The following is an 18,599-nucleotide window of genomic DNA, read 5'->3' as shown; positions in this document are numbered from 1 at the left end:
ATGAACTAAGATGGAGGTATCAAGGAGGGATCTCCTTGGAGAGCAGTTTAAAAGGTAGAATGGACAGAAATCAATGCCTAATCATCTGGAGGACAAGGATTGAGCCATGTACCGAGTCAGGGAGCAAAAGGAAAAGGGAGATTTGGGGAAGAAGGCAAAGAGTTGCGTTTGGCGACTATGCTGTCTGATATCCACGTGGAAATTACCAGTTTACAGTTGTCTGGGGCACAGGACAGAGGGCTGGGCACAAAGATGATGACTCAGGAAATGTCCACTCAGTAAATATTTGAGTGCCTGCTCTGTGCCAGGTGGTCCAGCTATATAGATGGGGTTAGCAGGGGAGATGACAGCAATGAAAAGGGATGGGAGTTTCCGTCATGGTGCAGCGGAAACGAATTCGACTAGGAACCATGAGGTTGCGAGTTCGATCCCTGGCCTCAGTGGGTTAAGGATATGGTGTTGCTGTGAGCTGTGGTGTAGGTCATAGACACAGCTAGGATCTTATGTTGCTGTGGCTGCGGCATAGGCCTGTGGCTGTAGCTCCGATTAGACCCCTAGCCGGGAACCTCCATATGCTGTGGGTGCGGCCCTGAAAAGCAAATAAATAAGTAAATAAATGAATAAATAAATATGAAAAGGGATGAAGGCCCTGCAGGTGTCATCACTGAAGGAGCAGGCATGAGAAGAAGCAGCCTTCAAAGAGTGGCCTTGGAGTTTAGGAGCAGGTCCAGAGTGACTGCATGGATCTTAAAGGAGGAAAACGTTGAGAGTCAGGAAGATTAGTTATCAGAGCACAGTGCCTCAAAAAGGTCAAGTAGATACAGTTTGAAAAGTGTTCCTTGGATTTAAGAACCAGGAGGTCACATTGGTAAGTATGACAAAGTAGAGACTGGTCTTTGAAGAAACTCTGAAGCAAAGGAGGAGGATTAGCTGGACACTAAGAATGTTATCAGCTGCTCAGCAAGTGATAATAACCAGCCTCACAGCTGCACCCCCCCCCATGCCGGAAGTGGCTTTTCTCCCCACCCCCATCCCTCCTTTTTTAGGTGGAGGAACCAAAGCTTCTCTAGATGTTTAGTAATTTGCCTGCTGTGAGCGCACTACAGTTAAGCAACAACTAGGATGCAGACCCCACCTGGCTTTGCTCTTAACTCTGTACTAAATGGTATGTAGAGTAGGCTAGAGGTTAAAAGATGGGAAGTACTGAGCATTTGTCATAGCTTAGGGGAGGAAGGAACTGGTAAAGAGGGAGATGAATGGAAAATAGAGGGAAAAGGTGGTAATTGAGTGAGCAAGGACTTTGAAGAAGCTGGATAGAGAACCCAGGGGGGAGGGCTTGGTTTTGGAAGGGCATAGCATCACTTCTAAATGCACAGTTCCTAATTAAGTCAGAATGTCTCCATAAACAAGAAGATTGTGGAGTTTATGCCTTCAGTAGTTGTCACGATACATCTTTTTCATATTCATATTCCTATGCTTGATTGCATAGGAATAGGATAACAGAGTTCCAGTGGACTTCAGAGAGATCTAGTCTGTTCAGCAAGTAACCTGTCTTTAAGTGAGCTCAGGTATTATTCCAAAATAACCCTGTCTTTGACCCTCTGTGGCTGCCAACCAGCCTCTCTCTCCTACTTTTTAAAAATAAATTTATTAAGATATAATTTATATACCATAAAATTCATCCATTTAGGAGTTGTCTGTTGTGCTCAGCAGAAACAAATCTGACTAGCCTCCATGAAGATGCAGGTTCGATCACTGGCCTCGCTCAGTGGGTTAAGGATCCAGCGTTGCCGTGAGCTGTGGTGTAATCACAGACACAGCTTGTATCTGGCATTGCCGTGGCTGTGGTGTAGGCCAGTGGCTACAGCTCTGATTTGACCCCTAGGCTGGGAACCTCCATATGCCGAGGGTGCGGCCCTAAAAAAAAAAAAATCATCCACTTAAAGTGTACATTTCAGTGGTTTTTTCAGTATATTCGCAGAGTTGTGCAATCTTTAGCACAATTACTTTAGAACATTTTATGTCCAAGAAACCTATATGGCTTAGCCTATCAGTCCTCTCGCTCCCTTCCTTCCCAGCCCTAGTCAGCCACTCATCTACTTTTGTCTCTGTATCTCCCTTTTAAAACTAAACTTGGGGAGTTCCTGTCGTGGTGCAGTGGTTAACCAATCCGACTAGGAACCATGAGGTTGCAGGTTCGATCCCTGGCCTTGCTCAGTGGGTCAAGGATTGGGCGTTGCTGTGAGCTGTGGTGTAGGTCGCAGATGCGGCTCGGATCCTACGGTGCTGTGGCTGTGGCATAGGCCGGTGGCTACAGCTCCAATTCAACCCCTAGTCTAGAAATCTCCATATGCCGCGGGAGCGGCCCTAGAAAAAGGCAAAAAGACAAAAAAAAAAACCTAAACTTGGGAAAGAACAATCCATATTCTCTCGACATACTGACTTCTCAGTTACTTCCTAAGTCGAGGATTTTTACTCCAGTCATTCTTCTGGAACTGCTTTGGGCAGCAGCATTGGTGATCAGACCCAATAGGTATGTTCAGCCTTTATCTTTCTGGGCGCCTTTTTTTTTTTTTTTTTTTTTTTTTAGAACAGGGACTACTTTATGTTTGGACTTTTCTGATGCATTTAACTCATCACTGTCTTTCATGCTCTGCCTTCAGTATGGGACCTTCACCTGCTTCTTGCCTGGCTTCTCTCTCTGAGTGAATGGATCTGCTCATGGTTTTTATGTGCATGCATTGCTGATGACTATCTTTCCATGAACTCATGTCCAGTATTATTCGCTGCCTCTTGGACATTACCTGGATTTCTTTCTTTTTTTTTTTTTTGTCTTGTTGTTGTTGTTGCTATTTCTTGGGCCACTGCCTCGGCATATGGAGGTTCCCAGGCTAGGGGTCGAATCAGAGCTGTAGCCACCGGCCTGCACCAGAGCCACAGCAACGCGGGATCCGAGCCGCGTCTGTAACCTACACCACAGCTCACAGCAACGCCGGATCGTTAACCCACTGAGCAAGGGCAGGGACCGAACCCGCAACCTCATGGTTCCTAGTCGGATTCGTTAACCACTGCGCCACGACGGGAACTCCTGGATTTCTTCATGACTAACTGAAGGAACCCTCCCCTTCTGTGCTGAAAAACCTTGTTTTTCCTTTATTCTCTAATCTTACCCATGTGTGTAAACTAGATAGAAACTCCTTTATCCCACTCCCCTAATACAAAATCAGTTTCCTGTATCTGCTGACTTTTCCTCTACCCTAAATCTGAAATCATTTCTTTTTTTTCCCATATCTGTGGTCAGGTCCTCATCTCTTTCATGAATTAGTTCTGCACTTTCCTACTTGGTCACTCTGGCGATAGCCTCCCTCCTAAATCCATTCACCACAGAGTCATTATAGAGAGCTTATAAAAACACAAATCTGACCTCACTTGCTTAGGTCCTACTAAAGTGACACAAAGCACATAAGTATTTAACACCCCACCCTCCCAGTCTGAATCTGATCAAGCTCTACCTGCCAGTTTATAGGAAGTACAGAGGATAGGAGGGCTTGTAAAGGATGGGGGCCTATAGTCAGCTGACACTATGAAAGTGGAAAATTTTACAGGACAAGTGACTAAGTGTCTTGGACAAATAGCAAAGGAAGAAAAGGAAGAGAGAACTGTTACATATTGAAAAAGTCTTAAGAGCATGTCAACCAAATGCCAGTGTGTTGGATCCTGATTTGAATAAATCAGCTGTAGCAACAGTTGATCTTTTTAACCTTCAGTAATGTTACATATCTTTTTTTTTGTCTCTAACTTTTCATTGGAGAATTTAATTCATTTGCATTTGTATAATGACTGATATTTCTGAAATTATTTATATTCTTCTAGTATGTTTTGGTTTATTGTCTCTTTTTTTTCTTTCCTACTTTTGAGTAGATTGATAATGTTTTCTGTGATCTCTTTTATTCTACTGCTGGTTCTAAAGCTAAAAACCATATTTCTTTTTTTCTTTTTCTTTTTCTTCTTTTTTTTTTTTTTGGTAGCTTCCCACAAACTTTAAGGTAAATACTTAACCACAGTTTTTTTCTGACATACTTTATTAAGTCTGCAGCATAGGTATTATTAGTCCCTCTGTATAAATGAAAGAAGTTTGAAAAGTAAAGCATATTGCCCAAGATCATATAGCTTGTAGGTGACCTAAGTGGATTTTAAATGAGGTCTATATTATTTGAAAGCTTGTATATTCAGATATCTAACATTATGCTGCTTAAAAGGATTAAGGTTCAGTTAACTAGAATCACCCCTTTGTGACCATCTTGTTTTCTAGTGTTATTAGGCAATCTATATCTGCCATTAATTTGCTTTGCAACTTTTTTTTTTTTTTTTGTCTTTTTGCTATTTCTTTGGGCCGCTCCCGCGGCATATGGAGATTCCCAGGCTAGGGGTCAAATCGGAGCTGTAGCCACTGGCCTACGCCAGAGCCACAGCAACGCAGGATCCGAGCCGCGTCTGCAACCTACATCACAGCTCACGGCAACGCCGGATCGTTAACCCACTGAGCAGGGGCAGGGACCGAACCCGCAACCTCATGGTTGCTAGTCAGATTCGTTAACCAGTGCGCCACGACGGGAACTCCTGCTTTGCAACTTTTAACAACATACTTTCTCTCTCCAGGCTTCAGTTTTCTCATCTGTAAAACGGTTTGAGTATCTCTCGTAACACCTTTTTTTTTCTCTGCTTTTTAGGGCTGCACCCACAGCAATGTGGAGGCTCCCAGGCTAGGGGTCAAATTGGAGCTACAGCTGCCAGCCTACACCACAGTCACAGCAACATCAGATCCGAGCCGCATCTGCAACCTACACCACAGCTCACAGCAATGCTGGATCCTTAACCCACTGAATGAAGCCAGGGATCGAACCCACAAGCTCCTGGTTTCTAGTCAGATACGTTTCTGCTGTGCCACAACGGGAACTCCCCTAATAACACTTTTACGTCATGTTTTTAAAGTACTTGGTGAGTTCTTTGATGATTTTTTTTTTTTTTTTTGGCTACAGCTGAGGCCAGTAGAAAGCTCCTGGGCCAGGGATCCAACCTGTGCCATAGCTGCAGCAATGCCAGATCCTTAACCCACTGTGCCACATGGGAACTTTGCGATGGTTGTCTTTTAAGGAGCTTTTATATTTTAGCGATACATGCTGAAGTATTTAGAAATGATGTGATTCGTAGGTTAACCCAGGGAGCATGGGCAGGATGTGAATAAGACCAGATGGGCTATGTGTTGTTTCTGTTGGGCAGTGGTTACATGGAGATCATACACTTTTTTTCTACTGTAGTGTACGTATGAAATTTTCCATAGTTATTCTCAATTTTGTTTTTTGTTTGTTTGCAAAAGGTATTGATGAGACATAGAAATATCAACACTAATGGGATACAGGATAATAATAAAGAATTAAAGGGGATTCCCATTGTGGCTCAGTGGTAATGAACCTGACTAGTATCTGTAGGATGTAGGTTCAATCCCTGGCCTTGCTCAGTGGGTCGGGAACCCCACATTGCTATGAGCTGTGGCATAGGTCGAAGATGCAGCTTGGATCCTGCATTGCTCTTGCTATGGCATAGGCCAATGGCTACAGCTCCAATTCAGCCCCTAGCCTGGGACCTTCCAAGTGCTGCGGGCACGGCCCTAAAAAGCAAAGAAAAAAGAAAAAAATTTTAAATTGTGGTAAAATATATGCAAAAATTTACCATCTTAACCATTTTTTAAGTGTATGGTTCAGCACGAAGTACATTGACATTGTTTGCAACCACACCATTGTCCATCTCCAGAACTCTTTCATCTTATTAAACAATAACTCTCCACATCTTCCCCTCCCCAGTCTCTGGTAACCCATTCTATTTTCTTTTTTTTTTCTTTTTTTTTTTTTGTCTTTTGTCTTTTTGTTGTTGTTGTTGTTGGCTATTTCTTGGGCCGCTCCCTCGGCATATGGAGGTTCCCAGGCTAGGGGTCGAGTCGGAGCTGTAGCCACCGGCCTACGCCAGAGCCACAGCAACGCTGGATCCGAGCCGCGTCTGCAACCTACACCACAGCTGACGGCAACGCCGGATCGTTAACCCACTGAGCAAGGGCAGGGACCGAACCCGCAACCTCATGGTTCCTAGTCAGATTCGTTAACCACTGCGCCACGCCGGGAACTCCTTTTTTTTTTTTTTTGTCTTTTGTCTTTTTGTTGTTGTTGCTATTTTCTGTCTTTAATAAATCTGACTGTTTCAGATACTTCACACAATATCTGTCCTTTTGTGGCTGGCTTATTTTACTTAACAATGTCTTCAGGAGTTCCCACTGTGGCTCAGCGGTTGACAAACCCAACTAGTATCCATGAGGACATGGATTCGATCCCTGGCCTTGCTCAGTGTGTTAAGGATCCGGCATTGCCATGAGCTGTGGCATAGGCCAGCGGCTGCAGCTCCAGTTGGACCCCTAGCCTGGGAACCTCCACATGCCGCTGGAGCGGCCCCAGAAAAGGCAAAAAGACAAAAAAAAAAAAAGACCAAAAAAAATAGACAAAAAATGCCTTCAGAGTTTATCCATATTGTAGCATGTATGCGAATTTCCTTCCTTCTTAAGGCCAAATAATATCAATATTCCATGGCCTGGGTATATACCACATTTTGTTTATCCATTTATGCACCAGCGGACCCTTGGATTGCTTCTGCCTTTTGGCTCTCGTGGATAGTGCTACTGTGAACATGGGTGTTCAAATATCTGTTCAAGTCCTTGGTTTCATTTCTTTTGAAGATGGTATTTTTTTTAGAAATTAAATTGCTGGTTAATACAGTGAAAATTTTTTTTTTTTTTTTTGGAACCAACCATAGCAGTTGCATCATTTTACTTTCCCATAATTGTGCACAAGGGTTCCAATTTCTCTATATCCTTGCCAACACTGGCTACTTTCTGGGTTTTTGATAGTAGCCATGCTAATGGGGTTTGAGGTGGTAATGATAAAGGATTACTGTGTTAGCTGTAAATGGTTATACACATGCATATATTTAAGAGTTTTTATTTCTAGAGATAAATACTGAAGTGTTTGTGGATTAAATGATATTATGCCTAGGATTTGTTTTTTAAATTATCCAGTTTTTGGGGGGGGTAGGTGAGGGGAAGATAAAGACTTAGGGATGAAACAAAATGGCCAAATACCAATAGTTGTTTAAGTTAAATGATGCGCATACTTGGGTTCATTATACTGTTTTCTCTAATTTTTTGTATTTTTATAAATTTTCCACTAAATCATCTTCCATTATTAACCCACTCCATCACAGTCCATTCCAGCCTTTCCTTCAGCACTCCCTGTTGTGTCTTTACACTTCAGCAGTATAAAACAACTCGTCGTTGCTGTTGACTGTGCCCCTGGGATGCAGAAGCTCCCGGGCCAGAAATCAAACCTATGCCACAAGCAGTGAACGCTCCAGATCCTTAACCCGCTGCACCTCAACAACTCATTTTTTTTTCTGCTTACCTCCCTCCATCTGCTGTCATTCAGTGCTCATTTGTATATCCTTGCCTTTGTCTCTCAGCCAAAGTGCCTCCTCTCTTTTCTCTTGGATGATTCCTCTGGCTCATTTAATACCTAAGTCAATGTCCCTTTCTTCAGAAAGTCTGGCATATCATCTCCATAGTTCCCCTATCTTTCCTCCCATAGTTCTCTGGCCTGCCTGTATTGCTTTGGCATCACTTCGTGGGGGTGGGGCAGGAACTATGTCTTGTTTATCATTTTATCCCCAGTGCCTAGTACTCTGCCTACAATATAGTAAAAACCTTGTGAATGTCTGAATTCACCATTATTTTGTGCACAGCCTGTATAGGGCAATGTCTGGCATATAGTAGAATCTCCATAAATAGCACTGCGTGAACCACAAGAGTATCTCCCTCTAAACAGGGCAGTAATTAGCAAGATAGCAGTATGGACATTTAAAGCTGAGTGGAGGAGTTCCCGTTGTGGCGCAGTGGATAACGAATCCGACTAGGAACCATGAGGTTGCGGGTTCGATCCGTGGCCTTGCTCATTGGGTTAACGATCCGGCGTTGCCGTGAGCTGTGGTGTAGGTTGCAGACGCGGCTCGGATCCCGAGTTGCTGTGGCTCTGGCGTAGGCCGGTGGCTACAGCTCCGATTCGACCCCTAGCCTGGGAACCTCCATATGCCGCAGGTGCGGCCCAAGAAATAGCAACAGCAACAACAGCAAAAGACAAAATAAATAAATAAATAAATAAAATAAAGCTTAGTGGAACCTCAGATCATCTTACCCAGGTTCTTAAATTTATAGGGCATGAAACCAGATCCTTTGAAGGATTTCAAAGGTCACACAGCCAGTTAGTAGTAGCCTGCTTTGTTTTCAAGCACCATGCAACCTTCTGAGCCTCACGTGACTTCCTAAGTACATTTTTCTATAGCCAAGAAATGTGCCAGCTGCCTGCCAAGAACAAGAACCAGTGTATATAGCAATTTTGATTCTCAGTAAACAGTGTGAATTTTAACTTTCTACCTTATAATCATACAGGAAGAGATTACATTGTATTTAATACATATACTTGCTTTCTTTTTATTTTTTCATTATACACTTATTTTTTTTCATGAATTTTATTTCATTTATAGTTGTACAATGATCATCACAACCCAATTTTGTAGCATTTCCAGGCCCGCCCCCCGCCCCCCCCCCCCCGCCCACAACCTGTCTCCCTTGGAAACCATAAGTTTTTTAAAGTCTGTGAGTCAGTTATCCGTTCTGCAAAGAAGGTCATCATATACTTTTTTTAGATTCCACATATAAGTGATAGCTGTGATGTTGGTGTCTCACTAACTTCACTTAGCATGATAATTCTAGGTCCGTACATGTTGCTGCAGATGCCATTATTACATTCCTTTTTGTGGATGAGTAATATTCCATTGTGTATATGTACCACATCCTCTTTATACACTCCTCTATCCGTGGACATTTAGGTTGCTTCCATGCTTGTCTGTTGTATATAGTGCTACAGTGAACATTGGGGTACATGGATCTTTTCAAGTCATGGTTTTCGCTGGATAGATGATGCCCAGGAGTGGGATTGCTGGATCAAATGGTAATTCTATTTTTAGTTTTCTGAGGAATCTCCATACTGTTTTCCACAGTGATTGCACCAATTTACATTCCCACCAGCAGAGAATAGTTTTCTCCACACCCTCTCCAGCATTTACTGTTTGTAGACTTTTTGATGATGGCCGTTCTGGCTGGTATAAGGTGTACTTCATAATACTTTTGATTTGTATTTCTCTAATAATGAGTGATGTTGAACATCTTTTTTTTTTTTTCTTTTTTTTTCTTTTGTCTTTCTGCCTTTTCTAGGGCTGCTTCCCGCGGCATATGGAGGTTCCCAGGCTAGGGGTCTAATTGGAGCTATAGCCGCCAGCCTACACCACAGCTCACAGCAACGCCAGATCCTTAACCCACTGAGCAAGGCCACGGATCGAACCACAACCTCATGGTTCCTAGTCGGATTCGTTAACCACTGCGCCACGATGGGAACTCCTGAACATCTTTTTTCATGTGTTTTTTGGCCATCCATATGTCTTCATTGGAGAATTGTCTGTTTAGGCCTTCTGTCCTTTTTTTTTTTTTTTTTCCCCCCACTGTACAGCAAGGGGGTCAGGTTATCCTTACATGTATACATTACAATTGCATTTTTCCCCCAGCCTTTCTTCTGTTGCAACATGAGTATCTAGACAAAGTTCTCAATGCTATTCAGCAGGATCTCCTTGTAAATCTATTCTAAGTTGTATCTGATAAGCCCAAGCTCCCGATCCCTCCCACTCCCTCCCCCTCCCATCAGGCAGCCACAAGTCTCTTCTCCAAGTCCATGATTTTCTTTTCTGAGGAGATGTTCATTTGTGCTGGATATTAGATTCCAGTTATGAGTGATATCATATGGTATTTGTCTTTTTCTGGCTTCTGCCCATTTTTTGATGGGGTTGTTTGTTTTTTTGGTATTGAGCTATAGGATGTATTTATAAATTTTGGAGATTAAGCTCTCGTCAGTTGATTCATTTGCACATATTTTCTCCCATTCTGTGGGTTGTCTTTTCATTTCTTTTAGGGTTTCCTTTGTAGAAACGTTTTAAGTTTAATTAGGTCCCATTTGTTTGTTTTTATTTTTATTGTCGTTACTCTAGGAGGTGGATCTGAGAAGATATTGCTGTGGTTTATGTCAGTGTTTGGCCTGTGTTTTCCTCTAAGAGTTTTATAGTATCCGGTCTTATATTGAGGTCTTTAATCCATTTTGAGTCTATTTTTGTGTATGGTGTTAGGAAGTGTACTAATTTCATTCTTTTATATGTGGCTGTCCAGTTTTCTCAGCACCACTTATTGAAGGGGCTGTCTTTTCTCCATTGTATATTCTTGCCTCCTTTGTTAATTAATTGGCTGTAGGTGTGTGGGTTTAATTCTGGGCTTTCTATCCTGTTCCACTGATTTATATTTCTGTCTTTGTGCCAGTACCATGTGGTTTTGATGACTGTAGCTTTGTATTATAGTCTGAAGTCAGGGATCCTGATTCTTCCAGCTCCATTTTTCTTTCTCAGGATGACTTTGGCTATTCTGGGTCTTTGGTGCCTCCAAACAAACTTTAAAATATTTTGTTCTAGTTCTGTGAAAAATTAGACTTACTTTTTTTTTTTTTGTCTTTTTAGGGCCACACCCATGGCATATGTAGGTTCCAAGGCTAGGGGTCTATTCAGAGCTGTTGCCACTGGCCTGTGCCACAGCCAGCAACGCCAGATCCAAGCTGCGTCTGCGACCTACACCACAGCTCATGGTAGTGCCAGATCCTTAACCCACTGAGCAAGGCCACGGATTGAACCCACAACCTCATGGTTCCTAGTTGGATTGGTTTCCGCTGCACCATGATGGAAATTCCTAGACTTGCTTTCTTTTTTTTTTATTACTCAATGAATTTATTACATTTGTAGTTGTACAGTGATAGACTTGCTTTCTTAAATAGCTTTTTTCCCCCAAAGTTTTTTAAAACTTCTCTATCAAAAAAAAAGTGATAGTCATGTGCTCAAATGACATAGAGCTGTACACACACATTGTGCTCATATCTTCTTCATGGTTGATATTGTGCTATAATTACGTAAAAGACAACTGTTGGGGGAAACTAGGTGAAGGTTACACAGGACCCTCTGTACTTGTACTCTCCTTGCAACTTTCTATGAATCTATAATTCTTTCAAAATAAGTTGGTTTTTTTTTTTCCAAGGTGATGCTAAAAATGTCTAGGCACAAAACTGGAAAGTTTTTTGGAAAATGTATTTCTCAAAACTTGCCATTTTCAGTATATCCTTGTAGGTAGATTCAGTGGCAAGGGATGGTACTTACACATTTCCTTAGTAATAGAGAAGTTGCTGAGATAGCTCAGTTGGAAGAGCATTAGACTGAAGATCTCCTTAGTATTCACTATGCTTCTAAATTGATGATACCAACCCATTAAGACCATTAATTTCTTAAGAGTGGCAATCTTTAGTAGCAACTTATAGAAGGTTCTCTTTCTTTACATACTTTACAAAATCATTTGTGACCATAGTGTTTGAGATTTCCTCATAGCACAGCCCATTTGTCTGGTAACCTCTTGACAGGGCTCTTAGTGATTGGACTCAGGGAAGTTCTCCTTACAGTTTGAAACTCTGACTCACTCCCTGCTGTTGTGTTTAATACCAAATGCCGCTTTTAGTTTCACAGGTGAAGGTGGAATTAATTTGGGCCTAGTCTCAGTCTGATCAGGGGAGGTGCAGGGATTTGGGGATCTGCAGCAGATCCTTCTCAAGCTTTAGGAAAGCTCGTGTAATCTGACTTTCGACTTGGTAGGAAGTGAGGGAGCTGTCGAACCCACAGCATGTGGAAGTTCCATGGCCAGGAATCAAACCTACACCATAGCAGGACAATACAAGATCCTTAACCTGCTGAGCCACTAGGGAACTCTGACTTTCATCTGCTGTAAAACAGGGACAGTGATACTCCACTGGAGTGCAGTGTGGGTGTGGTTGGAGAGTTGGTGGGAAGTTAAACTAGTGCCAGAGCCTGAAGGACTGCAGCACCAGGCTCAGGATTATAAAGACCTGAGGGCAGTGAGGTTCCCTTGAGGAGCTTTAAGGAAAGGAGGTACAGGATCTGATTTGCCCTTCAGCACAATCACTATGACCAAAGTGCAAAGTATAAACAAAGGTGAGGCAGCAAAACTAGATTTAGACTTGGTTGAAATTACTCAAGTAAGAGAAATTGGTGTTAATGAATTCAGAGAAGTGTGTGGATTCAAGAAATGCTGAGGAGGTGGACTCAGTGGCTAGGGTTCTGATTGGATCCAGGGAGTAGAAGAGGGAGGGGCAAGACACCTCTCTGGTTCCTCATTTATGGGCTGGGTAGATAGGGGTGACAGTCTCTGAGACAGAAACAAACAAGGAAAACAGGACTGGGGAGAGGCTGCTTCAGGTTTGGACAGATTTAATCCGAGTTATCTGTGATACACCGCAGTAGAGCAGCCAGATAATTGGACAAACAGGAGTCCAGAGCTCTGTAGACATTTGTGGGTTAGAGATAACACATTCACTCACAAATATTTATTGAGTACAAGACGTTGTTCTATGTACTGGGGTCTCTGCTTTTCATTCTAATGGGGGAGAGCTAGGTCCATTCAAATTAGTGCCAGAATTGGGGAATTAACATGGAAATAGGATAGATACTGACTGTGAGGGAGGAGTAGGTGATTTGATCATCACTTTGAGGAGATAAGGGACCTGAATTAGAGATGAGCCACCCCTGAGAAGATCAGGGGAAGAAGTGTCCTGGACAGAGAGAAGAGCAAGTGCAAAGGCCCTGAGGCAGGAGTGACCAGGCACATTTAAGTAACTCTAAAAAAAAGATTGGTGTGATTTAGGCATGATGCACAGTAGGAAGGGCCTGTGAAAGGAGGTTGGAGGGAGGCAAGGGCTGACAGATCAGCACTTGGTTCTTGGGCAGTAGGGTTTATTCTGAATGTGGTGTTCAGTCATAGGAATACGAAGACATGGAAATGTGTGTAGAGTGAAAAGAGGAGAGGACTCATATTTATTTGAAGGGGAGACCTATCTATCTCAAGGAGACTGAGAAGAAACAATTAGAAAAATGGAAGAGAAAGCAAGATAATGTAGTAAAGAAATAAGAGGAAATGAGTTCCCGTCGTGGCTTGGTGGTTAATGAACCCGACTAGTATCCATAAGAATGCAGGTTCGATCCCTGGCCTTGCTCAGTGGGTTAAGGATCTCGTGTTGCTGAGACCTGTGGTGTAGGTAGCAGACATGGTTCGGATCCTGTGTTGCTGTGGCTGTGGTGTAGGCCAGCCACTATAGCAGCAGTTTGACCCCTAGCCTGGGAACCTCCATATGCTGCGGGTGCGGCCTTAAAAAGACAAAAAAGAAATATGAGGAAAAAGAACTTTAAAGATGGAGGGAATCATTAAGTGGCAGATGATGAGGGAGGGGGTATGAGGGAAAGACTGAAAATGTAGACTGTAAAACAGCATAAAGATCACTGCTGGTCTCCGAGAAAGCAGTCCTCCTAAATCCTCTCTTTTATCCTCCTCATATCCAATATCCAGTCACTTCCCACAGGGTGGACCAGAATGCTGGCTCTCAGGGTTGGGGGTTGGTGTAGGAGGAAAGCAGAAGAGGGAGGAGAAGGAAAATAGAATGCCCAGTGAGAAGGGGCAGGAAGCACTAGCGGTGGCTCTGGGTAAGGATCACTGATGAGGGGGCCACCCCTGTCTTAAACAGCCACATCTGTTTGTTATCTCAGAGTGGAAAAACTCTCATTCTGAGTAGTTTGACCACAAAGCACACTGGAATTTCATTGGTGGGTGGTAGAAGAGGGAGGAAGTAGAGATTGTAAGGCTAATGGATGGGTGGGGACAGGATGCTGATTTGGTGTCCATAAGATGTGGCCACTTCAGCTTGACTCAGAGCAACATTAATATCCTGGGGCCCCTCTCCCAGAGCAGAAGATGATGAGTGGCACAAGCTAGGGTAGGAGTCAGGTCTGCAGGGTGCATTGCTGGAAAACTGACTGGATGAGCATGCAGGGCTTCCAGTTTATCATCAAATGTGCAATATTCTTCAGCAGCGCCCCCCACCCCTTGTGAAGGAAATGAGCGTCAGATCACCTTATTCCAGAACTGGATCCTTCTGAAACCCTATGTATCAGGAAACCATTCAGTAGTTAACACTAGGAACCTCTGAGCTGATATTCAGAAATGCTGAGGGCAAGTACCTGACAGCCAGTCTTAGTCATCTATGCTGTATAGCTCTTATTGTATTTGTTCTTAAATAATGTACAATCTGTTCAGACCATTTTCCCATCTCTGTTATAAATTCCTGGAGATCAGTCTCCATGGTTTACTCATTTTCGCTTTACTCTGCAGTGCCCTGCCCATATCAGGCACTCCTGCAAATGCTCAAGGCTGAAAAATCTGCTAGGGCCACCACATTCCACACTCCTTAGCCCTGCCTACATCATTCTGCTTAAATTTTGTGAGCAGTTGAGAAAATGACCCCCGTGTTTCCATTGGCCAGAAGCAATTGGTATTGCAAAATTAAGTTGTGACTTTGGAACTTGTCTGCAGCTGTTTGCATGTGGATATTGAAAGGAGTGGTAGCCTTTATAATTGTTAGGGCAAAGAAGGATTCTGTTCTGAGCTGACTCATCAAGTGCCTTGACCTCTTAGGTTTCCATCTTCCTCCTTAGGAAAATAGAAAACTGAGTTTCCAGGTTTGCAAACAGTCCAAACCTGACACTGAAGAACGAATCATTTTCCAAAAAGAAAATAATAGAGTAAAAATCCAGAAAAAATTAGCAGCTCATTTTGATTTCCTTCTGACTGCTTCAGTGCATATGAATTTACCTTCCCCAAAGGAAACTTCAAACAATGCTGTTTTAGGATCACGCTTGCTTTCCTCCTCTTACCCCTAGGTGGCAGCAGGAAGCAGAAAAACCTGCATGAGCATAAAGCCCACATCCTTCTGTTGAGGGGCTGTGTTCTTGAGTTGGGTCTTAGGGTCATGTTTTGCTTATACCTCTGCCCTACGGTTGCATTTACTGAGCATTCCTGTTTTTCTAAGCTAACTTAAGTACCCACGTGTGTATATAAAGAAATAGCTAGGATTTATAGAGCACTATGCAGTCAGCTTTAAGTTAAGAAATAAAATCTTGAAGGGGAAGGGTTGGAGCATTAAAATTGTAATTCGGGGTTGATAAAATTGCTCTCCTTGTTTTCTTGCTTGTTGCATGTTTGTGTCTACAGATAGATTGCCCCTGAGAGCTAATGCTCATGGGCCACACCCGCTACCCTCAGGTACTTCTGTACTCAGGCTCCTAGGGAAGGTGTGGTGGGTCACTGTGGCCCTTCTCTGCAGCAGAGGACAGCAGCACAGTGTCCCGTGCTACTCTCTGACTCCTCTGAAATCCATTTAACCATAATAATGAAAGTTGTTATTTGGAACATTGTAAAAAGCACAGTACCGATGCTTTGGGCCAGTTGGGGGAAGGGATGGAATATCAGTGGGGGATGAAGGACAAAAATGTAACAGAAGTAAACATAGGAAAAGAGCAGCCATGAATAGAGGCCAAGTGTAGGTGTGTCTATTAGTGGAGGAATTGTGTCCTGGCTGTTGAAAATAAGGCTGGGGAAGAAAGATACTGCGTTTTCTCTTCCCCACCCCTACTGTTATGTTCTTTCCATGAAACTCCTGCCCTTGGACTCTCAGAGTGCTTGTTGCTCTACTTCTTGCATAGGGCATTTGTCTTAGTCTGTAGCCACATCCATGTATGTCCTGTATCCTAGAAGATTGGAAGCCCGTGAAGAGATAGACCACCTCATCTGTCTTGATATCCCACAGCATTTGTCCCTGACACATGATATACTCTTTTTTTTTTGTCTTTTCTAGGGGTGCACCCATGGCATATGGAGGTTCCCAGGCTAGGGGTCTAATCAGAGCTATAGCCACTGGCCTACGCCAGAGCCACAGCAGCTTGGGATCCGAGCCACGTCTGCTACCTATACCACAGCTCATGGCAACAATGGATCCTTAACCCACTGAGCAAGGCCAGGGATCAAACCCGAAACCTCATGGTTCCTAGTTGGATTCGTTAACCACTGAGCCACACCGGGAACTCCCATGATAGACTCTTAATAAGGTTAGTTGATCAAATCTAGTTGAGGACAACACAGGGAAGTATGTGACAGTGCCAGATGTGACTGTGTTAAAATTAACGGTCTTGTTAAGAAGTGGTAGGGTTTGTGAGGGCTGGTGACTGGGTGCAGGGGATTAGAAGATGCTCAGTGTTGGTGGGGAGGAGAGTGGGACAAAAACCAAAAGTCAGAAGTCTGCAAAGCATATGAGGAAGCAGCCTAGCCTGGAAAGAAGGGGTGGAGCCAGGCAAGGGCACCTAGAAAGGCTGGGAAGGACATGAAAATGCCCGTGCACTGAGCTGGAGGCCTGGAGCTTGTGATCAGCCTCAAGCAAGGCCTGAGAAAAAGTCTGTACTAGCCAAATTTCCTTCAGCTGAAAGCAATAGAAATCCAAGTTAAACTGGTTTAAACACAAGGAGGGATTTATTTGTTCCCGTAAGTGAAAAGTCCAGGGGGATGGCTGGTTTTGGGTATAACCTAGATCTAGGACTCAAATGGTGGCTTCAAGCATATGTATGTATCTTCTGGCTCTTACTGGCTCCATTCTCAGGCATATCCTCAGATTAGATGACTGTGGGCTATATCAGGCTTGTGTCCTACAAAAAAAGCTGCAAAAGTCCAGGAACTGACGGGTTGACTGCAGCTGGGTTGCTTTCCCATAGTTGAGCTAGTCCTGACTCAGGCGAGGCCACAGGACCTGAGGGAGGGAGAGACAGCCCTGGAGGGGAAATGAGAGTTTGTTCCCAGAAGTGAAGGGTAAACTGGGCAAACAAGATCTGCAGAGGATTCAGGACCCTGGTTTAAGTCACCCTTAGAAGCAGAGGGGCCTCATATGTGGTGTTGTATACATAAGTCACTCTTTTTTTGTGTTTTTCAGCATCTCCATGATACAGTGAAGAGGAATCTTGATAGTGCCACATCCCCTCAGAATGGTGATCAACAGAATGGCTATGGAGACCTCTTTCCTGGGCATAAGAAGACCCGCCGGGAGGCCCCTCTGGGAGTAGCTGTGTCTTCCAATGGCCTGCCTCCTGCCTCCCCCCTTGGTCAGCCTGATAAGCCTGGCACAGATGCCCTGCAAGTCAGCGGAAAGCACTCACTGGGGCTGGACTCTATTAGCAAGAAGTGTCTGGCAGACTCAAGCCTCCACCCAAATGGAGGCAACAACCCTGGTGAGTCATTTCCCCTGAACCGGAATAAAGAACTGAAGCAGGAGCCGGTGGATGACCTGCCTTGCATGATCCCAGGGGCTGGAGGCTCCATATCTCAAAGCAACCTCATGCCTGACCTCAACCTTAACGAGCAGGAGTGGAAAGAGCTCATCGAGGAGCTGAACAGGTCAGTGCCCGATGAAGACATGAAGGATCTCTTTAATGAGGACTTTGAAGAGAAGAAGGATCCAGAGTCTTCTGGTTCTGCCACACAGACCCCTTTGGCACAGGATATTAATATTAAGACAGAATTCTCTCCAGCAGCCTTTGAACAAGAACAGTTAGGCTCTCCACAAGTGAGGGCTGGGTCTGCAGGACAGACCTTTATGGGGCCTTCATCTGGCCCTGTGAGCACAGATTCAGCCAGCCTAGGGGGCTCTCAGCCTCTCTTCCACACCTCTGGTCAGCCTGGGGTGGACAGTCCCAGTCCTAACCTGATGCCGGCATCAGCTCAGGCCCAGAATGCACAAAGAGCCCTCTCCAGTGTGGTGTTGCCTAGCCAGGGCCCCGCCGGGGGCTCAGAACTGTCCTCTGCCCACCAGCTCCAGCAGATCGCTGCCAAGCAGAAGCGCGAGCAGATGCTCCAGAATCCACAGCAGACTGCCCCAGCACCAGGTCCAGGCCAGATGTCCACATGGCAGCAGACAGGCCCCTCCCACAGCCCTTTAAATGTCCCTTATCCCATGGAGAAGCCTGCCAGCCCTCCCAGTTACAAACAAGACTTCAGCAATTCCAAATTGCTCATGATGCCCAGTGTGAACAAGAGCTCCCCTCGGCCCGGAGGCCCCTACCTCCAGCCCAGCCATGTGAACCTTCTGAGTCACCAGCCACCGAGTAACTTGGGTCAGAATGCCGTGGCTAGCCAAGGGTCAGTGCTAGACTACGGCAATACCAAACCCCTTTCTCACTACAAAGCCGACTGTGGGCAAGGCAGTCCTGGGGCTGGTCAGAGCAAGCCGGCCCTGATGACTTATCTTCCCCAGCAGCTGCCTCATCTGAACAATGAGCAGAACTCCTTATTTCTGATGAAACCAAAGCCAGGAAATATGCCCTTCCGATCACTGGTTCCACCTAGCCAGGTGAGCACGGGACTTGCTCTCTTACTCTTCGTTCACTTCTGTCCATCATGTTACCAAGTCCTAGGTGATTGGGGCACA

General features: G+C 44.3%; 1 protein-coding gene across 4 annotated transcripts in view; it reads left to right on the top strand.

Annotated features, from left to right (window-relative positions):
• The window catches only part of MAML1 (mastermind like transcriptional coactivator 1), a 58,467-nt gene that overhangs the window by 19,946 nt on the left and 19,922 nt on the right, over nucleotides 1-18,599 (top strand). For all 4 annotated transcript variants that reach the window (XR_007134492.1, XM_047777878.1, XM_047777877.1 and 1 more), the window contains exon 2: nucleotides 17,109-18,521. Coding sequence is in view for 3 of the 4 variants with exons in the window: in XM_047777878.1 (XP_047633834.1) it covers nucleotides 17,109-18,521 (1,413 nt within the window). In the remaining variant the exon portion in view is untranslated. The remainder of the gene's footprint in view (nucleotides 1-17,108; nucleotides 18,522-18,599) is intronic.

Source organism: Phacochoerus africanus, chromosome 4 (genome assembly GCF_016906955.1).
Source record: "Phacochoerus africanus isolate WHEZ1 chromosome 4, ROS_Pafr_v1, whole genome shotgun sequence".
In the NCBI taxonomy this organism is placed as follows: domain Eukaryota; kingdom Metazoa; phylum Chordata; class Mammalia; order Artiodactyla; family Suidae; genus Phacochoerus; species Phacochoerus africanus.
Note: the sequence above shows the minus strand (reverse complement) of the source record. Positions and strands in the feature narration are given on the sequence as shown.